This window comes from Macaca nemestrina, chromosome 3 (genome assembly GCF_043159975.1).
Source record: "Macaca nemestrina isolate mMacNem1 chromosome 3, mMacNem.hap1, whole genome shotgun sequence".
In the NCBI taxonomy this organism is placed as follows: Eukaryota; Metazoa; Chordata; class Mammalia; order Primates; family Cercopithecidae; genus Macaca; species Macaca nemestrina.
Genome location: NC_092127.1, coordinates 103,337,412 through 103,355,055, shown reverse-complemented (window position 1 = coordinate 103,355,055; position 17,644 = coordinate 103,337,412). Strand labels below are relative to the sequence as shown.

At 37.1% G+C, this 17,644-nt stretch overlaps 1 protein-coding gene across 6 annotated transcripts in view; it reads left to right on the top strand.

Annotated features, from left to right (window-relative positions):
• The window catches only part of LOC105479670 (Rho GTPase activating protein 24), a 531,861-nt gene that overhangs the window by 339,996 nt on the left and 174,221 nt on the right, over positions 1-17,644 (top strand). The window contains exon 1 of one of the 6 annotated variants that reach the window (XM_071092612.1): positions 10,600-13,421. The exons of the other annotated variants lie outside the window; for them this stretch is intronic. Within the exon in view, the coding sequence (XP_070948713.1) occupies positions 13,409-13,421 (13 nt within the window). The 5' untranslated portion in view covers positions 10,600-13,408. Of the gene's footprint in view, positions 1-10,599; positions 13,422-17,644 lie in introns of those variants that run through there. 6 annotated transcript variants of the gene reach the window in all.

The window sequence follows — 17,644 nt, the reverse complement described above, 5'->3', positions numbered from 1 at the left end:
TCCTTTGCTACAGGGAAACTTTTTAATTTGACGTAATTCCATTTATCTATTTTGTTTTTGTCAGCTGTGCTTTCTAAGGAGTGATATCCAAAAAAAATTATTGCCTAGACCAATGCCAAAATGCTTTTTTCATGTATTTTCTTCTAGTAGTTTTACAGTTTATGTTTAAGTCTATAATCCATTTCAAGTAGTTTTTGTGTATGATGTGAGTTAAGGGTCCAATTTCATTTTTCTACATATGGATATCCATATTTTTGTGTCCATCATATCCTTAAATGAGAAGTAAGTACTGGGTGCAAATTAGGAGAAGACATCATACAATTTGTGAAACCTTACTGAATTATGTATTTGATAAATAATAAAAAGTGGAACTTTTCCCACATAATTCATTTTATTAGGACAAAGAGTTTGACATCTGATTGCATTATGAAAATTAAGTGTAAAAAGTACAGTGAAAGTAATCCTTTCTATGTAAAGACTTTTACTGGGGTATTTAATACAAAATGTTGGTGTTGTATCCCAGATCCTGTGGTCTAGGTTAGGATCTGTCCCAGTTGTCACTGCTTTGTTTTGATGAAATTCTTAAAGTTAGCATAATCTGTATCTGGTATTCCAACCATCTTAACTTTTAAAATACAAGTCCCTATCACTATTTATATTTGATCTAATAAAATGTTATAATATTGGCCACTTACTAGAAGATACTGATATCACCATAGAGTGATATTGAGTTTTCCCAAGTCTTATTTCATAAACCAAGGCCTTTTTTAAAATAAAGATTATTTAATTTAGAATAAAGCTTGGCACATGGAAAATATGCAAATGGTTTAAATGACATTATATCAAGAAGTTTCAACTTTGGCATAAATATGTATGGCAGAGAAGAACAAAAAAGGAATGACACAAAATAATCAAGTAGAATGAATGCAGAAATACAATAATCTCTCTAATAATACAGATAAGGAAACCCCCAGGTGAGTTCACACTGGCTTCACCTGGTTCCACAAAGACCAGTTTATAGACCAGAGGTTCTCTAGGACTGAGCCCTATCTGGGACTCCTGCCCACATGCAAGGGTTGAAATCAACTCCTCAGAGGCCTGTCCACCCGCACCACAGAACATACTTAAAATTGTCTCTCTAGCTCATGCAAAACCATCACACAAGCTAATATTAAAAATACTTATACCCACTCAGTCACTGGTCTATAATTAGTGTTTTTTATTCAGAAATGTGGTGAAGAAGGCAAAGCATTTGACTTCTGAGGTCAAATAGATTCTCTTCATTCTCTTGACCATTTTAGCGTAATTTGAGACCATGTAAATTAAGAAAGAAATGTTCACTACCACAGCAGAGAGTGATTGATTGATCAGCAAAAGGGCTTCAATTAGGTGTCACCTGGTCCTTTTAAATGTGTCCCTCTGCTTGTGATATTGCTGACCACAACAGTCAGGACTTTAGTGAGAAGTTGAAAACTTGTTTTAGATAATATATATTTTCACTGGAGAGAACAAGGGCTCCACTTTCAAATTTATTCTCTACACTGGGTTCTCTTCCTTCCCAGTGAAATAATCCTCTTTTATTATCTATATCCAGTTAACATTTATTGATTCCCTGTTGTGAGTAGATATGTCTGTTGCATCTGCTATTGCCTGTGACCACTTCCCCATTCTTTTTTTTTTTTTTTTTTTTTTTTTGAGACGGAGTCTCGCTCTGTCGCCCAGGCTGGAGTGCAGTGGCCGGATCTCAACTCACTGCAAGCTCCGCCTTCCGGGTTCACGCCATTCTCTTGCCTCAGCCTTCCGAATAGCTGGGACTACAGGCGCCCGCCCCTTTTAGTAGAGACGGAGTTTCACCGTGTTAGCCAGGATGGTCTCGATCTCCTGACCTCGTGATCCGCCCGTCTTGGCCTCCCAAAGTGCTGGTATTACAGGCTTGAGCCACCGCGCCCGGCCTACACTTCTTCATTCTTTGTCTTTGCTTCTCTCCCAAGATGTTACAGCGACAGTCTTCACAACAGATTGCCATTATATTGTTTTGTTCTGTTTTAAACAGAAATGTTATGGGGCTTATGGAGGGAGGTACTTTTCAAAAGATACAACTTTTTTGAGAGCCATAGGTTAGCCAGTTTGAAAAGTTGTGCAGCTGCAAAAGCTGTATGGAAACGCCTACAAATTAAATTTTTACACATCCTTCCTCTATCCTTTGCTTTACGAATAAATATTGGCATATGCTGATGGCCATATGCCTTTATATTGTGTTATTACTTAGAATTGCCTGGCAGTAAAACTCATGGAGTTCATTTAAAAATCAGTGTAATGCCAAATTTATAAAATTTAGTGCAGACTGTCATATAATGACAACTCTTTAGATTCTCAGTTTACATGTCATTTCCACATCCAATATCTGATTGCCATCTCATTTGACAGTTAAGAAAATAGAAACAGAGAGAGGAAAGTGATTTACCCAAGGTTGCTCAGTTGGGGAAATGGCTGGATCTGGCTGACTCACATTCCAGTAATTTTTCCACCTTTGTTGCTGATTCTTGGTGGTAGTTAGGTTTTCCTTGCTTTTCTAATTCTCTTTGTTGAAATGTGCAATGGTAGTAAAAAAGAAAAATGAGTAAAGAAAAAATGTATTTAATACAAATTTATTTATTAACATACCGTAAGAAAGCTCTTCTATACTGCAGATTTATATTTTTGAAAAATAGACTGGCCAGGCGTGGTGGCTCGTGCCTGTAATCCCAGCACTTTGGGAGGCCAAGGCGGGCAGATCATCTGAGGTCAGGAGTTCGAGACCAGCCTGGCCAACATGGTGAAACCCCATCTCTACTTAAAATACAAAAAATTAGCTGGGCATAGTGGCACGCACCTGTAATCCAAGCTACTCAGGAGGCTGAGGCAGGAGAATCGCTTAAACCCAGGAGGCAGAGGTTTCAGTGAGCTGAGATCGTGCCAGACTGGGGGACAAGAGCAAGACTTTGTCTTAAAAAAAAAAATAAAAGAAAGAAAAGTAAAAGAAAAATAGACTAGCTTTTTTGTTTGTTTTGTTTTGTTTTGTTTTTTGAGGCGGAGTGTCACTCTGACCCCAGGCTGGAGTGCAATGGCATGATCTCGGCTCACTGCAACCTCTGCCTCCCAGGTTCAAGTGATTCTTCTGCCTCAGCCTCCCAAGTAGTTGGGATTACAGGCACCTGCCACCACACCCAGCTGATTTTTGTATTTTTAGTAGAGACGGGGTTTCACCATGTTGGCCAGTATGGTCTCGATCTCCTGACCTCATGATCTGCCCGCCTTGGCCTCCCAAGTGCTGGGATTATAGGCATGAGCCGCTGCACCCGGCCCAAAATAGACTAGCTTTCTTATTTTTTACACAATATGTTTTATTATAGACTTTAATAACTAAAATTCTGCCTTGTGTTTGAATATTATTTTTTAGCATAACCTTTAAACATAAAGAAAATTCTGCATAAGAAAGCAAGTTTACATGTGATTACAAACTTGTTTTCACTGTTTTAATGTATTCTGTGTTTTCTAGTTTAAATAATATGGAAATTATGTGGGCATATTGAGCAGTAAGTATTAAAATAACAACTTTAAAATTACTCTTAAAACTATAGCATGTAGGCCAAGTATAGTGGCTCACACCTGTAATCCCAGAACTTTGGGAGGCTGAGGCAGGTGGATCACCTGATGTCAAGAGTTCGAGACCAGCCTGGCCAACATGGTGAAACCTAATCTCTACTAAAAAATACAAAAATTTCCTAGACATGGTGGCAGGTGCCTGTAATCACAGCTACTTGAGAGCCTGAGGCAGAAGAATTGCTTGAACCCGGGAGGCGGAGGTCGCAGTGAGCTGAGATCATGCCATTGCACTCCAGCCTGGCTGACAGAGTGAAACTCTGTCTCAAATAAATAAATAAATAAAAAGTAAATATAGCATGTAAAATATGAATAATAGAGAATCCAGAAAAAATGTCACACACCTACAACCATCTAATCTTTGACACAGTCAACAAAAACAAGCAATGGGGAAAGGACTCTCTATCAATAAATGGTAATGGGATAACTGGCTAGCCATATGCAGGGATTGAAACTGAACTCCTTCCTTACGCTATATACAAAAATCAACTCAAAATGGATTAAAGACTTAAATTTTAAACCTAAAACTATACCATCCCTGAAACACAAGCTAGGAAATACCATTCTGGATATAGGACCTCACCAAGATTTCATGACAAAGATGCCAAAGCAATTGCAACAAAACCCAAAAATTGCCCAATGGAATCTAATTAAACTAAAGGACTTCTGCATGGGAAAATAAACTGTCACCAGAGTAAACAGACCACCTGCAGAATGGGTAAAAATATTTGCAAACTATACATTCAAAAAGAGTTGAATATCCAGAATCTGTATGAAACTCAAATCAACAAGTAAAAAACAGCAACAACATTAAAAAGTGGGCAAACACATGAACAGACATTTTTCAAAAGAAGACATATACATGGCCAATAAGTATATGAAAAAAATGCTCAATATCACTACTCATTAGAGAAATGCAAATCAAATCTACAATGAGATACTATCTCACACCAGTCAGAATGGCTACTACTAAAAAGTAAAAAAATAACAGATGTTGGCAAGGTTGTGGAGAAAAGCGAACTCTGATACACTGCTGATGGGGAATGTAGATTAGTTCAGCCATCGATACGGTTTGGATCTATGTCCAGACCAAGTGTTATGTCAAATTGTAATCCCCAGTGTTTCAGGCGGGGCCTGGTGGGAAGTGATTGGATCATGTGGGCAGATTTTCCTCTTGCTGCTGTTCTTGTGATAGTGAGTGAGTTCTTGTGAGATCTAGTCATTCTAAAGTGTGAGGCACCTTCTCACCCCTCTATCTTGCTTTTGCTGTGACCATGTAAGACATGGCTGCTTCCCCTTAGCCTTCCAACATGACTTTTTCATTTGGCATTTTTTCAAAGAACTCAAAAGTAGAATTGCCATTAGCCCTGGCAATTCCATTATTGGGTATGTACCCAAAGGAATATAAATTGTTCTATTATAAAGATACATGCATGCATATGTTCATCACAGCACCATTCACAATAGCATAGATATGGAATCAACCTAAATGCCTATCAGCAGTAGACTGGAGAAAATGTGATACATATATGCTGTGGAATACTATGCAATTGTGAAAAAGAGCAGGATCACATCCTTTGCAGCAACATGGATGGAGCTGGAGGCCATTATCCTTAGCAAACTAAGACAGGACAGAAAACCAAATACCACATGCTCTCACTTATAAGTGAGAGCTAAACATTGAGTACATATGGACACAAAGAAGGGAACAACAGGCACTAGGCCCTACTTGAGGATGAAAGGAGGGAGCAGGGTGAGGATGTAACTAACTACTAGGTTTTATACTTATTACTTAGATGGTGAAATAATCTGTACACCAAGCCCCCATGAGATGTGATTTACCTATACAACAAATGCATATGTACCCCTGAATCTAAAGTAAAAGTTAAAATATACGTATTTGCTCAATAATAATAATTTTAAAAGAAACTGAAATACAGTGACACTGAGGAGTTTGGCCAACACTCACCACGATGAATTGTTCTTCAACTTTTGAGAGACAAAGAAGAATAGACTTTTTGATCTACTGATTCATTTTTCTAGAAATTTGTTCTAATAGATCTTAAAAAAGAAATCTGTAGAAAACTTTGTAGTAGCATAAAAGTATAATTTTACTAACAAAACTGGAAACAAATATGTGCTTTCAAATAAAGTTTAAGTAAGCAGTATCATATTAATTCAAAAAATATTATGCAAGCATTGAAAATAACAATATATAAATATTTTATTTTACAGTTTACCTACTGTTTTATATCTCATTTAAAGATTGGAGATATAAGTATAAATGCTTATAAAATATTCTAAGTGAAATAATAAATCAAAAATTTATAGTAAAAATGCTTATAAAATATTCTAAGTAAAATAATCAAAAATGTATATATGTACTATGACTACAACCACATAAAGCTCTACACATGAAAAATATTGGAATAGACATATGTATACATTTATATTTGTATGCAGATAAATAGGCATACTGTACAGGTGATGAACCTGTAGATATAATTTTCTTTAATATTAAGATCTTTTTTTCTTTTCTTTTTTTTTTTGGAAACGGAGTTTCTCTCTTGTTACCCAGGCTGGAGTGCAATGGTGCAATCTCGGCTCACCGCAACCTCCGCCTCCCAGGTTCAAGCAAGTTTCCCGCCTCCGTCTCCCGTGTAGCTGGATTACAGGCATGCAGTACCACGCCCAGCTAATTTTGTATTGTTAGTAGAGACGGGGTTTTGCCATGTTGAGGCAGGTCTCAAACTCCTGACCTCAGGTAATCTGCCTGCCTCGGCCTTCCAGAGTGCTGGGATTACAGGCATGAGCCACCCTGCCCAGCCAATATTAAGATCTTTAAGTTTAAATAGAAACTTGTTTTCATAGTAAATTCCTAAATTTTGAACAGATATGATCATTACCTTGAGTAGATTAAAGTTGAAAAAGTTGTCTTTTTAATGATAAAATATAATCCATAAAACAAATATTTTACTCTTATTATTATGATTATTCTGAGATAGGGTCTTGCTCTGTTTCCCAGGCTGGAGTGCAGTGGCATAGTCATAGCTCACTGCAGCCTCAAACTCCTGGGCTCAAGTGATCCCCCTGCCTCAGTCTTTTGGGTAGCCTCTAGACTGCAAGCACATGGCATCATGCCTGTTTAATTTTTAAAAAATATTTTGTAGAAAAAATATCTCACTATATTACCCATGCCCATGCCAGTCTTGAACTATTGGCCTCAAATGATCCTCCTGCTTTATCCTCTTAAAGTGATGGGATTACATGCATGAGTCACCATGCCCAGCCTATTATTTTTATATGAAGGCATAAATTATTAATTTTTAATTACTTTTTAAATCAACCAAGATGAGATTTAGAATAATATCAGATCATTACATAAAAATATAATTTAAGTGTATTCAAACTTTATTCGACTTCCAAAAGTAACTTGAATGATAACACTATTCCAGTTAAAGAGTAGGAATAATGCAAACCTATGCATTATTTTGGTTACAGGCCAAACCGAAGATAAAACATATGTAAAAGTATTTACTGTTTTTCTTAAGAGAGTTTATTGGTGATTGTTGTTTTGAAAAATATTACGTGTTTATATTTTTGAGCCTCTAGCTCAATAGTATCTGAGGAGCATAGTGAACTTCCAATTTCATTTCTGTTGACTTTCTAGTTAAAGAATAAATCTCTTTCCTTTGAAACATAGCCTTGTTCAGTGGATGGAGCATTTTCTCCATATATGCATGTTAGGAAAATTTGCTTCAATTTAAAAAGGAAACACATAGCTATGACTTAAGTATTAAAAAGTGAAATGTTCAATTAATGTAGATTTGGTCTTTCTGTTTTTACAGTCCCTCAAATGTTATTTCAACAAACCAACAAATAAGTAGCAGATAAATGAATTTTAGGGGGAATCCAAATATTCTGACTCGGCTTAAGACTTCTGTACTGAAGACTCTGTTCCCAAGATTTACATTGAGGACCCAAGTCTGCCATTTAATTAACAGGCTGATGTTTGTTTATTTTTTGTAATGCTGAATTATTTACCAGCTGTCTCCTGGTTATGTCAGAAAGATGTAAAGAATGAAAACAAAAATACAAATAAGACACAGGTAACATCAGCCATGTAATCTCTCCCCATGCACCCTGCTCACCTCCAAACCAATCTATGTTATTATTACAGAGGAGATCTCTCTGAAATATGCGTTCATGCAATATAATATTTTAGAAGACAATACATTTTCTTGATCATACATGTGTTGTTAGTTCACCATTTCCTTTTAAGAAATAAGCAGTTACCCCCAGACAATGATTATACGTTCATGAATGTATGTCATGCTGTTTATATTTACACCATATCTATTCTCTTTATATTTGAATTTATATGCACTTGCTCCTGCACACACATACACATACCTGCCATATTCCCTGTATCACTTTTTTATATTTTAAAAATCAGTGAAGTCCAAAGTACACTATATTTTCTTTATATTATAGTACAGCAGCATCTAGAATTTTGTTATGTGTACCCATGAATATTTTTAATGCCGATGATGAGAGTAATGGTAATAACATGTCTGAAAACTGAAATTTTTTTCACTTGCAGTGATTATAAGCATGACAAATTAACTTTGTCAAAAAAAATTCAAAAATATTTTTATTATGAACTAGAGAGTTACCATTTTCTCTTTTCTCTTTCTTTCTTTCTTTCTTTCTTTCTTTCTTTCTTTCTTTCTTTCTTTCTTTCTTTTTTTCTCTTTCTTTCCCCTTCCTTCCTTCCTTCCTTCCTTCCTTCCTTCCTTCCTTCCTTCCTTCCTTCCTTCCTTCCTTCTTTCACTACATTGTAGTAATGGTCATTGAAGAACATTTAGAAAATGCTAAAAGATCAGGAAGAAAATAAAACTGCTGTAATTTCACTACCTAGAGATAAAAAATATTAACATTGTAGTGCATATTTTCAGATTTTTCTATATATTGAATATTTATTACAAAATTCAGATCACATTGTACCCACTATTTTCTAATATGCCTTACTCAGTAATGTATCATAAAATATCTTATGAAAATCCTAGCACAGTCCTCTAATTTCAGTGTGATTGCATCATGACATATGGATATACATTTAGTCTTTTAAGAACTAGGGGCATTGACACTAATGCTTTTGAAGGTTTTTCCTTCAAGGATTCAGTTGGTGGAAACAGGAGCACCCATGTTCCCATGTGTCCCAGGCTTACTGAAGGAACCTCACATGCAGTGTTTTGATGGAACAGCAGCTGACACTGTTATTACTCATCTCAGGCAGCTGGGTGACTGATGGCCTTTGCTGGCCATGAGCCACCTGACTAAAATGGTTTATACTTTAGGTGTGTGTGTTTGGGGAGGGGGTACAATTATAGTACAAGGCTATATTTTTACAAAGATTTCAAATATGTTCAATGACCTTGTTTGTACATCTTAAAGCTTTAAGGGCCCAGGAATTCCTTCTCCAGAGTTCACAAAGGGATAATCTTCAGGTTCCTCCCTTCCTTCCTTCCTCCCTCCCTCCCTCCCCTCCCTCCTCCCCTCCCCTCCCTCCCTCCCTCCCCTCCCTCCTCCCCTCCACCCTCCCCTCCCTTACCCTCCCCTCCCCTCCCCTCCTCTCCCCTCCTCTCCCCTCCCCTCCCCTTCCCTTCCCTTCCCTTCTCTTCCCTTCCCTTCCCTTCCCTTCCCTTTCATTCTTCTTTTTCTTTTTCTGAAACCACTTGAATGTATTTAGGAAATTTTGAATGAAAGCAAGACATTGGTTCTTTATATTTTAAGATAGAAAAGGCATTAAGAAGTACATCTTTCCCATCTAGAAAAATATTACCATCGAGCAAAAAAACACAATTATATTTAGAAATACAGCAAATTATACTGCTCAGAAAGTGTTTAATTTCATGGTTTTAACTCTATACCTGTGCCACATTTTCTAGAATAGGTTAAGAGGTCTCACACAGATTATCTTTAAACATCCACATAAGATGGCATAAGATGGTTGCTAAAAGCTTTCACATTTTGGATTACTTTCATTTTTATGCCTAAATGACTTTCAGTGTTTCGACAGTATTTGCTCTTCACAGCTTATAAGTATTATCATTTGGAGTTGTTTCTAAGGCCTAAATAAAAAAGCCAAATGGAAGGGAGTGGCAGGGGAAATGTGTTAGAAAAATACTTGTCTTCATTAGTAGACACAACTAGAAACAACCCCATCTAATTCATCCATGAACCCAGTTCTACCCTAAGTGGAAAGACTACAAGGATTTCAGGCCAGACCTTCATGAGTATCTGTGTGAAATGAAACACTGCCTCTAGGAAACACCAGGCAGGTAGCATGAACCAAATAGAAAACCAAAACATCTTATTTATACTCCTCACTGATTGCAAATGTTGACCGATTCTTCTGGATGCTTTCTTCTTCATACTTATAAACTTCAGTGCAAGTATCTTTTCCATATATGATTCTAAGATCGGGATCTTAAAATCCAAGAGAAAAAAAAAATGGAGGTTCAGAGACAAAGGGAGGAAGCAATGTGCTCTTATTTTCTGCCGTGTTAATTACACTAGGGCAATACTAGCAGTAGTGTTTGAGTAACTAAATACCCAGCCAGGTTGGTGGCTCATGCCTGTAATCCCAGCACTTTGGGAAGCCAAGATGGTTGGATCACCTCAGGTCAGGAGTTCAAGACCAGTCTTGGCAACATGGAGAAACCCTGTCTCTACTAAAAATATAAAAATCAGCCAGGTGTGGTGGCATGTTCCTGTAATCCCAGCTAATAGGGAGGCTAAGGTAAGAGAATAGCTTGAACCTGGGAGGCGGAGGTTACAGTGAGCCAAGATCATGCCACTGCACTCCAGCCTGGGCAACAGAGCAAGATTTCGTCTCAAAAAAAAAAAAAAAAAAAAAAAGAAAGAAAGAAAAATAAAGAAAAGAAATAACTTAGTGGGACAGTATAATAATTTGAAGAAAGTGCCTAAAACTCTGTTTCCACTTTTATTGTTTTTCAATTGAGATATCTGAATAATTGAAAACTGACTTCAGATACGATTTAAACATTTCTCTTACAGCTGGGAATGACACTTACTTAAAGGGTAGAACAGAGACACGTACATGTAGCCCTGCAGTTCAGACTCTGCCTCTAGCTTTCCAATAAAATTGGTTGAAAGAACCTGCCAATTGATTAACATCCTCAAACCCAGGAGACTGAAAATTATGGCTACTATACTATATTCCACACTACAGTTGAAAAAAAAGTCTTCTGCGACATCGAAGTTCAAGAGATTGCCTTGTTTCCTTAAGAGCATTGTTAAAGGTCTGATAATTTAAGAAAATTAAGATAAAATAATGCATTATGTGTATGTTAGAAAAACCAGAGTAATAGTCTACTATACAGAAAGACTTCTGAACTTGCTTCTTCAATTGAAAAACAAGCAGGACCCAAGTTAAAAAATAAGTATTGGCACTAGTAATAAAAATTGATTTTTCCTTTCTGCATCCTGCAATGAATTCATTGTTAAAAAAAAATCAAAACTCATTTTTTAAAAAATCTCTGGACTCTTTGTAAAAGTTAACTTGCCTAGTCTTTTCTGAGTGACTTGTATTCTTGCCTTCTCTATTCTCACTGTATAAAAACCACACTTTATTTCCTTTCTTTTTCTGAGAAAGCTGTAAGCTAACTAATTTACTCAGACTATGGAACTCTAGACCACGCAGATCTTGATGGTAATTCTAACTTCACCACTGACCTTTAACAATGTACAGGCTAATTATGATTATCTGTAAAATAAGAATAACAGGTATCTCCTAGGATTATTATGAGAACTGAGATAATATACCTAAAGTTCCCAGCTCCCAGCCCTGTGTATCTCATAAGACAGGTGGCCACATTTTTAGTTCCTTTCTTGTTCTCCACCTGTCTCCCTCCCCTGATCCCCGCCCCCCTCCACAACTTAACCTCTAAAAAATGCATACGTAATTGTAGGGAAATTAGCATGAATGCCCAGATGCATTTGTTATTGAATTAACTCAGCAGTGAACTTGGCATTCCATAGCTAACCTTTCCCCTTCATTAATCCTCTTCTCCAGCCCCCTCAGACACAGGAGTACAACAGGACGCCAGGCGAACTATGTAACCAACCATGCATGTGAGCATTTTCTACCAGAATTTCGACTAGTCTTGTTCTGCCTCAAACACTAGACGGGGCTCATGCTGCTCACAATTAACTGACTCTGGCCATGTGGTGGCTGCCCTCAAGATCTACCACAAAGAGAACAGCAGTTCAATAAAATCTCGAACTCTATTTATAGGCCACTTGAAACAAGCAGTTTCCTTGAAGCCCAAGAAGCCCTCCTTGAGAATGCAGCAAGTAATTTACTAGCCCCAGTACTCACTGGGGAAATAAGAGGGCCGAAATGCAGCAAGTGCATTTTTTCAAGTACTGCACATATAGAAAGCATTTTGTCCTACACTCTGTCCCATTTTACCCTCATATTACCAACCAAGGAAGTAGACAAAACAGGCACTAGTAACAAATCCCTGTTTTATAGATTACAAAACTGATGCCTAGGAGGTTAAATTGCTAATGAACAGTGGTGATTGGACAAGGAGGCTAAAAAAAAGTCTAAAGGGTGAGAATAATCTCTTGCTCATGCAATCAATCTACAATTCAGTAAGTCATTATTTACCTATTAAAAATATATACAACTAAGAAGAAATGTTTCGTAAGGCACTTGCAAGATTAAAAATTGTTCCCTCTCCACTTCTAAGAAAATCAAAATATGAGAAATAAAAACTTAGAGAGACTCTACAGGGAAACATTTATTAACATGTTTGCTTCTATTTATAATATATACATTCAGAGTGATTATATTTTTGGCAAGAAATGCCTTCTTAAAGACCCTCAAAATTAAAATGTGCGTAATCGAGGCTAATTTTGAAAAAGATGATAGGAATTTTTATGAGAAATTTAAATTGATTCTGTCAGTCAGCTCTGAAATAAATATATCTTTACTATTTTTTTAATATGGGAGTTTGCATAATTCCAGTATGTATGCAAAACACAAGACATTTTAATATGAGTTTATGGGCCAGAAATCATTTTGCTCTTAGAATTAATTTGATTTCGGCAAATACTCTGATTTTCTAACATACTTCTTTAAGCCCTGTTACCTGGAAACCTGAAAAAAATAAACAACTTTTTGGCTTGAGAGGGATGTCTGGGCAATTAGAATAGCTACACGGAAGTCTGCACGTGTGTGTGTGTGTGTGTGTGTGTGTGTGTGTGTGTGTGTGTGTGTGTGTTTAGAGAGAGAGAGAGAGAGATTATTGCTTAAACAATGCCCCTAGGTTGGTTGCTTGGCTTGGTGCCATTTGGGATTCTCAGATTTTATTGTCCCAGCTCTGATTTACAGAGTTCAGAATCTCGAAAGGCAAGGCGTCTGGAGTTTAGGGTCTTTCCACGACAGCCCCTCCTCTTCCCTGTACACTCCTTTTGCTTGTGGTCACCTTGTGGTGACCTTTCAGGACTCAGCGTTTTTACCTGAGCTCAGTAGCTGGGGAGCCCACTAGTGCTGGGGAGCAAGCCGTGGTTTCCATTCCTGGGTGATGGAGTCATGGGAGAAACTGCAGTGAGCAAGCACAGTAGGACCTGAGTTGGGCTCGAATGTGCTTTAAGCGGCTCAGGACAGAGCAGCTGCTCTGTCTCCCAGCTTGCAAGTGCAGCCTGCATTTGTCACTGACCACTGAAGTGTATGTTTGTGCAAGGTGAGAGCTGGGTGCTTTGTTCTTAATTTGGAGACAAATTGCCAGGTATTGTTGTTGATTGTGTTTAATAATTTGGGGATATTTATATCACCACCAATTCAGGACCTAGACTGTGTGCGGTTTTATTTATACCCTTGTTTTCCGTCATGATCCATTCAGCTCTCCACCGTGTCTACATTGTGGCAACAGACTGGATATAGTGCTGTTCTTCCACGCTGAAATGTGATCATTATAGTGCAGTGTTTCTTGGATTCTTTCTTTAATCGCTGCTGCCACATGATGTATCTGTTCATATACAGAATTCCAGTGCTAATTTGAAGGCATATAAAAACTGCTTCCGATAAAAATCTAAATTGCTATATTTGTTTAGTGCTTGCTGTGGTGTATTCTTTGCTTTACCCATTTTAGTGGTTGAAACTTTGAGAGAGTAGAGTGCCTTAGGATTTGATCTGATGACAAAAGCAGTGGGAGTTTTCTGTGTAATTGCTTGTCAAAATGAAAACTTCTACTTGGCCATTTGTGTGTGTCTGCGTATGTTATTTTATTTATTTTTTTTAAAAAAAGAGCCAAAAGAAAACCAAATAATATGTGCTATCTTTTGATGTACTTACAATTAACTTAATCAACCTATACAGCTTTTGTTATCAGCATATTTGAATTTTGTAGCCTTACAGGACAATACAACTGCAATGTGAGCTTGTAAAAGTACATGGGAACACAGAGTATTACTCACTATGAGTCTGTTACAATAGGAATTAAAATCATGCTCTTGGGTTAGCAGACCTTAATGGTGGGTCAGTTTTGTATGTTGGCTACTTAAGTGAACCCATAAACTATATAAAGGAGATACTTTTTAAATATCTAAATAAATATACAGGAGGTTTATATTCCTGAGACTCATATTTGAGAAAAGGGGGAAGTATAGGAATTTGGTACTGCGTAAGTAGAAGAAGAAAAAGAATATCAGATTTTAAAATGAAAAAGAAGACAATACATTAAAATGAGGAATAATTATGAGGGAATACCAAAAAATTACTCTAACTGCTCAAATTTTTATGTCTAATGAAAGAACAATAGCATACTTAAAAAATTTAGAGTCAGCAGAAATGAAGCCAAGAACAAGAATTCTTAATAAAACATGTCAACCTGTGGAATGTACTTGTCAGTTTTAATTAATTTGAATTCTGTTGCTGAGATTAATAAAATGAGAAGGAAAAAAGGAAATTTAAAATTTTTATTTAAAATTTATCTCTATTTTGATAGACTTTAAAAACTAATGAAGTAAAATAAATTTTATTAAAAGGCAATGAACATTAAAATTATTCAAAACAATTAACAAAGAACATATAATATCAAAATTATCTGTCCCACTTTTAAAGTATGTCAGTTTTGAAAGAAGATTCTAATACTGTAAACTAGATCGTCACCTGTTCCTACATGCATGTGGAATGCCAAGTTCTGAGACACTCTCTTCATGGTTTCTTGCTTTCAGACTCTATATAAGAGCACTGTGGTATGCTGAGCAGAAACACCTGACTCTAACACTGTAATGCTTTCTATGCGAGTTAAGAAAAAGTTTCATTTCACAGATGTGGAACTTGCGGTGTACAAAGAATTGATGATTGGTGTTTCTATATGGGAACCTGTACTATGTTGGCTTTTCATGATCTAAAATTTGGCTGCTTCTTGAAAAGAGTTTAACATGACTGTCACCATGACTGAAAAGATGTACAGGAAGGCCTCATATAACTGTTTTATCAACACAAGAGAATTCATCCCTCTATGAGGACTACAGTCTTCTATGTTCAAATGTGGCATCCATGTGAACCCATGGTCAGCTTCTATGTTGAAATGCTGGAAAATTAGTCACCTATTTGATGAATAATAATCAGTGTATACAACCAAGAAAAGCCTTTAATAGTGTCTGTGTTTATTCTTTAGATAACTAGCTTACCTCAACATGCAAAGAGGTTTAAAAAGGTTTAGAGATTATAGGTATTGACCTCAGAGCACATGCCAGTCTGTTCAAACACATTTACTTCTATGCAATTAAGTTCTCCTAGATAAGGGGAAAGATTACCCTTTATTTATATATTTGATAAATATCTCTAATTTTCTAAAATGTTTAAACTCCCTAACACACTGTGTCCTTACTTTCTTCCTTTTTTCAGCTTTACACTTTTATTCTAGACTTTAAACTCACTAAGTTCTTCATTTGATGAACCTTCTTTCTTTTGACCTACACTCAATTTCTACACCTTGGACAAGGAAGCAGTTTTGATGTATACTTTGGGACTAGGGAAAATCCTACCTCTCTTGAAATTAAGAGGTTACTGCCCAGTGTCTGAGCAGAAAATGGGAGGGTGAGTGGGAAAGAATGAGATTAGTGGCTACCAGGCAGCAAGAACCACTGTGTCCATTGTGCCTAGCATTTCTGCTATTCATACTTTTTTAATCCATCTAGTCTGTTGCTAGGCTTGGGAACCTATGTCAACAATGTTTATACATGCCAACATAGTTACACTTCTACAAAGGCCTTTGGTAAACTGACACTAAATATGACTTTTAGCATATGGGAGTTGCTTACAGCATTATCTGTCATTTGCATGTCTCTTTACCTTAGCCACTAAGTTCTGTTTTGCCTACTAACTCTTCCCAAAGCAGTATAGATTCAGATAATATAATGGGCACTCACACAACTTTTAACTACTATTACTTCTAGATTCCTTAAATTAGGCCTTGGTTGTTTGGAGAGAAGAAACCTGGAGAGCAGGGTATGTGATGTGATGATTCCTCTGGTAGATTAGTCCTCTGAGACCACAGTGTTCTGACAGTCACTGGGCTCCGCAGTGGACCGCTGGCTGTAAGGACTTGGCAGATGGAGTAGGAGCAGATGGCAGCAGGTGATTCTCTGTTGGAAACAAGGAATATAAACATTTTCTGCAAGTCTGCTCAAGAGCCCTGCCTCATTTATCTCAAATGCAGTGTGTCTTCTAAGGAAATAGAATGAATACAGCCTGGTTGCTGGAATAGGACCGTCTGTCATTCTTGGCCCCTGCCACAGGAGGTACCCACTAAAGTCATTATATTGATACATATATAATTCCTGCTATTTAAACATTTAAGTTATTTCTATTATACTAGGGAAGGCCTCAAATCAGATTCTAATGTCTACCTATGTTCCCCTCAATAGCCACCTATCACCATAAATAATAAATAATTTTTTAAAACACTGATGACCAATACAATGTAAACTCTTTACACATTAAAAGCCCCCAAATTCTTATCAATATGTGATTCAAATAATCTGTAAGACAAAGTAATTACAACTTCCAAATATTTCTAATGGGCAAGGAACCATCAGTAGAAAGTTATTGCAAAGTTTCCTATTTATAGGCATATTTGCCCTTAAGGGAATTTTCAAGAACACTACTCCAATATACTAAAATCAATAAAAAGAGAGACTTTTACATTTTAATATTTTTAAAGATCAGCATGCTTTAAATATTTTTATGATAAAGTGTAAAACCAACTGGAGTGTGTTCCTTCTCCAACTCTTATTGTTGTACAATGGGCTTTCATTTGACTGACAACTTATCAGAACACACTAATGTGTTCAGAGGGATTATTTTGTGGCCATAGAGAAATGTCTCCACCTGGTGCAGTGGCTCACACCTGTAACCCCAGCATTTTCGGAGGCCAGGGTGGGAGGATCACTTGAGCCCAGGAGTTCAAGACCAGGCTAGCCAACATAGTAAAACTCAGTCTCTACTAAAAATACAAAAATTAGCGGGACATGGTGGCATGTGCCTGTAGTCCTGGGTACTCGGGAGGCTGAGGTGTGATAATCACCTGAGTCCGGGAAGTCAAGGCTGCAGTGAGCTGACATCACACCCCTGCAGTCCAGCTTGGGCAACAGAGTGAGACTCTATCTAAAAATAATAAATAAATAAATAAATAAATAAACGGTCTCCTTTTCCTGCTAAGTCTGTGTAAGAACTGTATTTTTAAACATAGGTTTCATTATTATTCAGGAATGGTGAGGCCCATAGATTAGGAGGCGATTGTTATTGAAAAGATAGTTTGTCACTCTCAAGCTCCCAAGGAGAGAGGGGCAGACCACATGCGGGGGCCATACAAGGAAGCACCAGGGTCAGTCAGGGGCAGAGGGAGCCAAAGGAAAACAGCAGTGACAGCCTTTTGTGTTTTCCATGGGCAGGAAC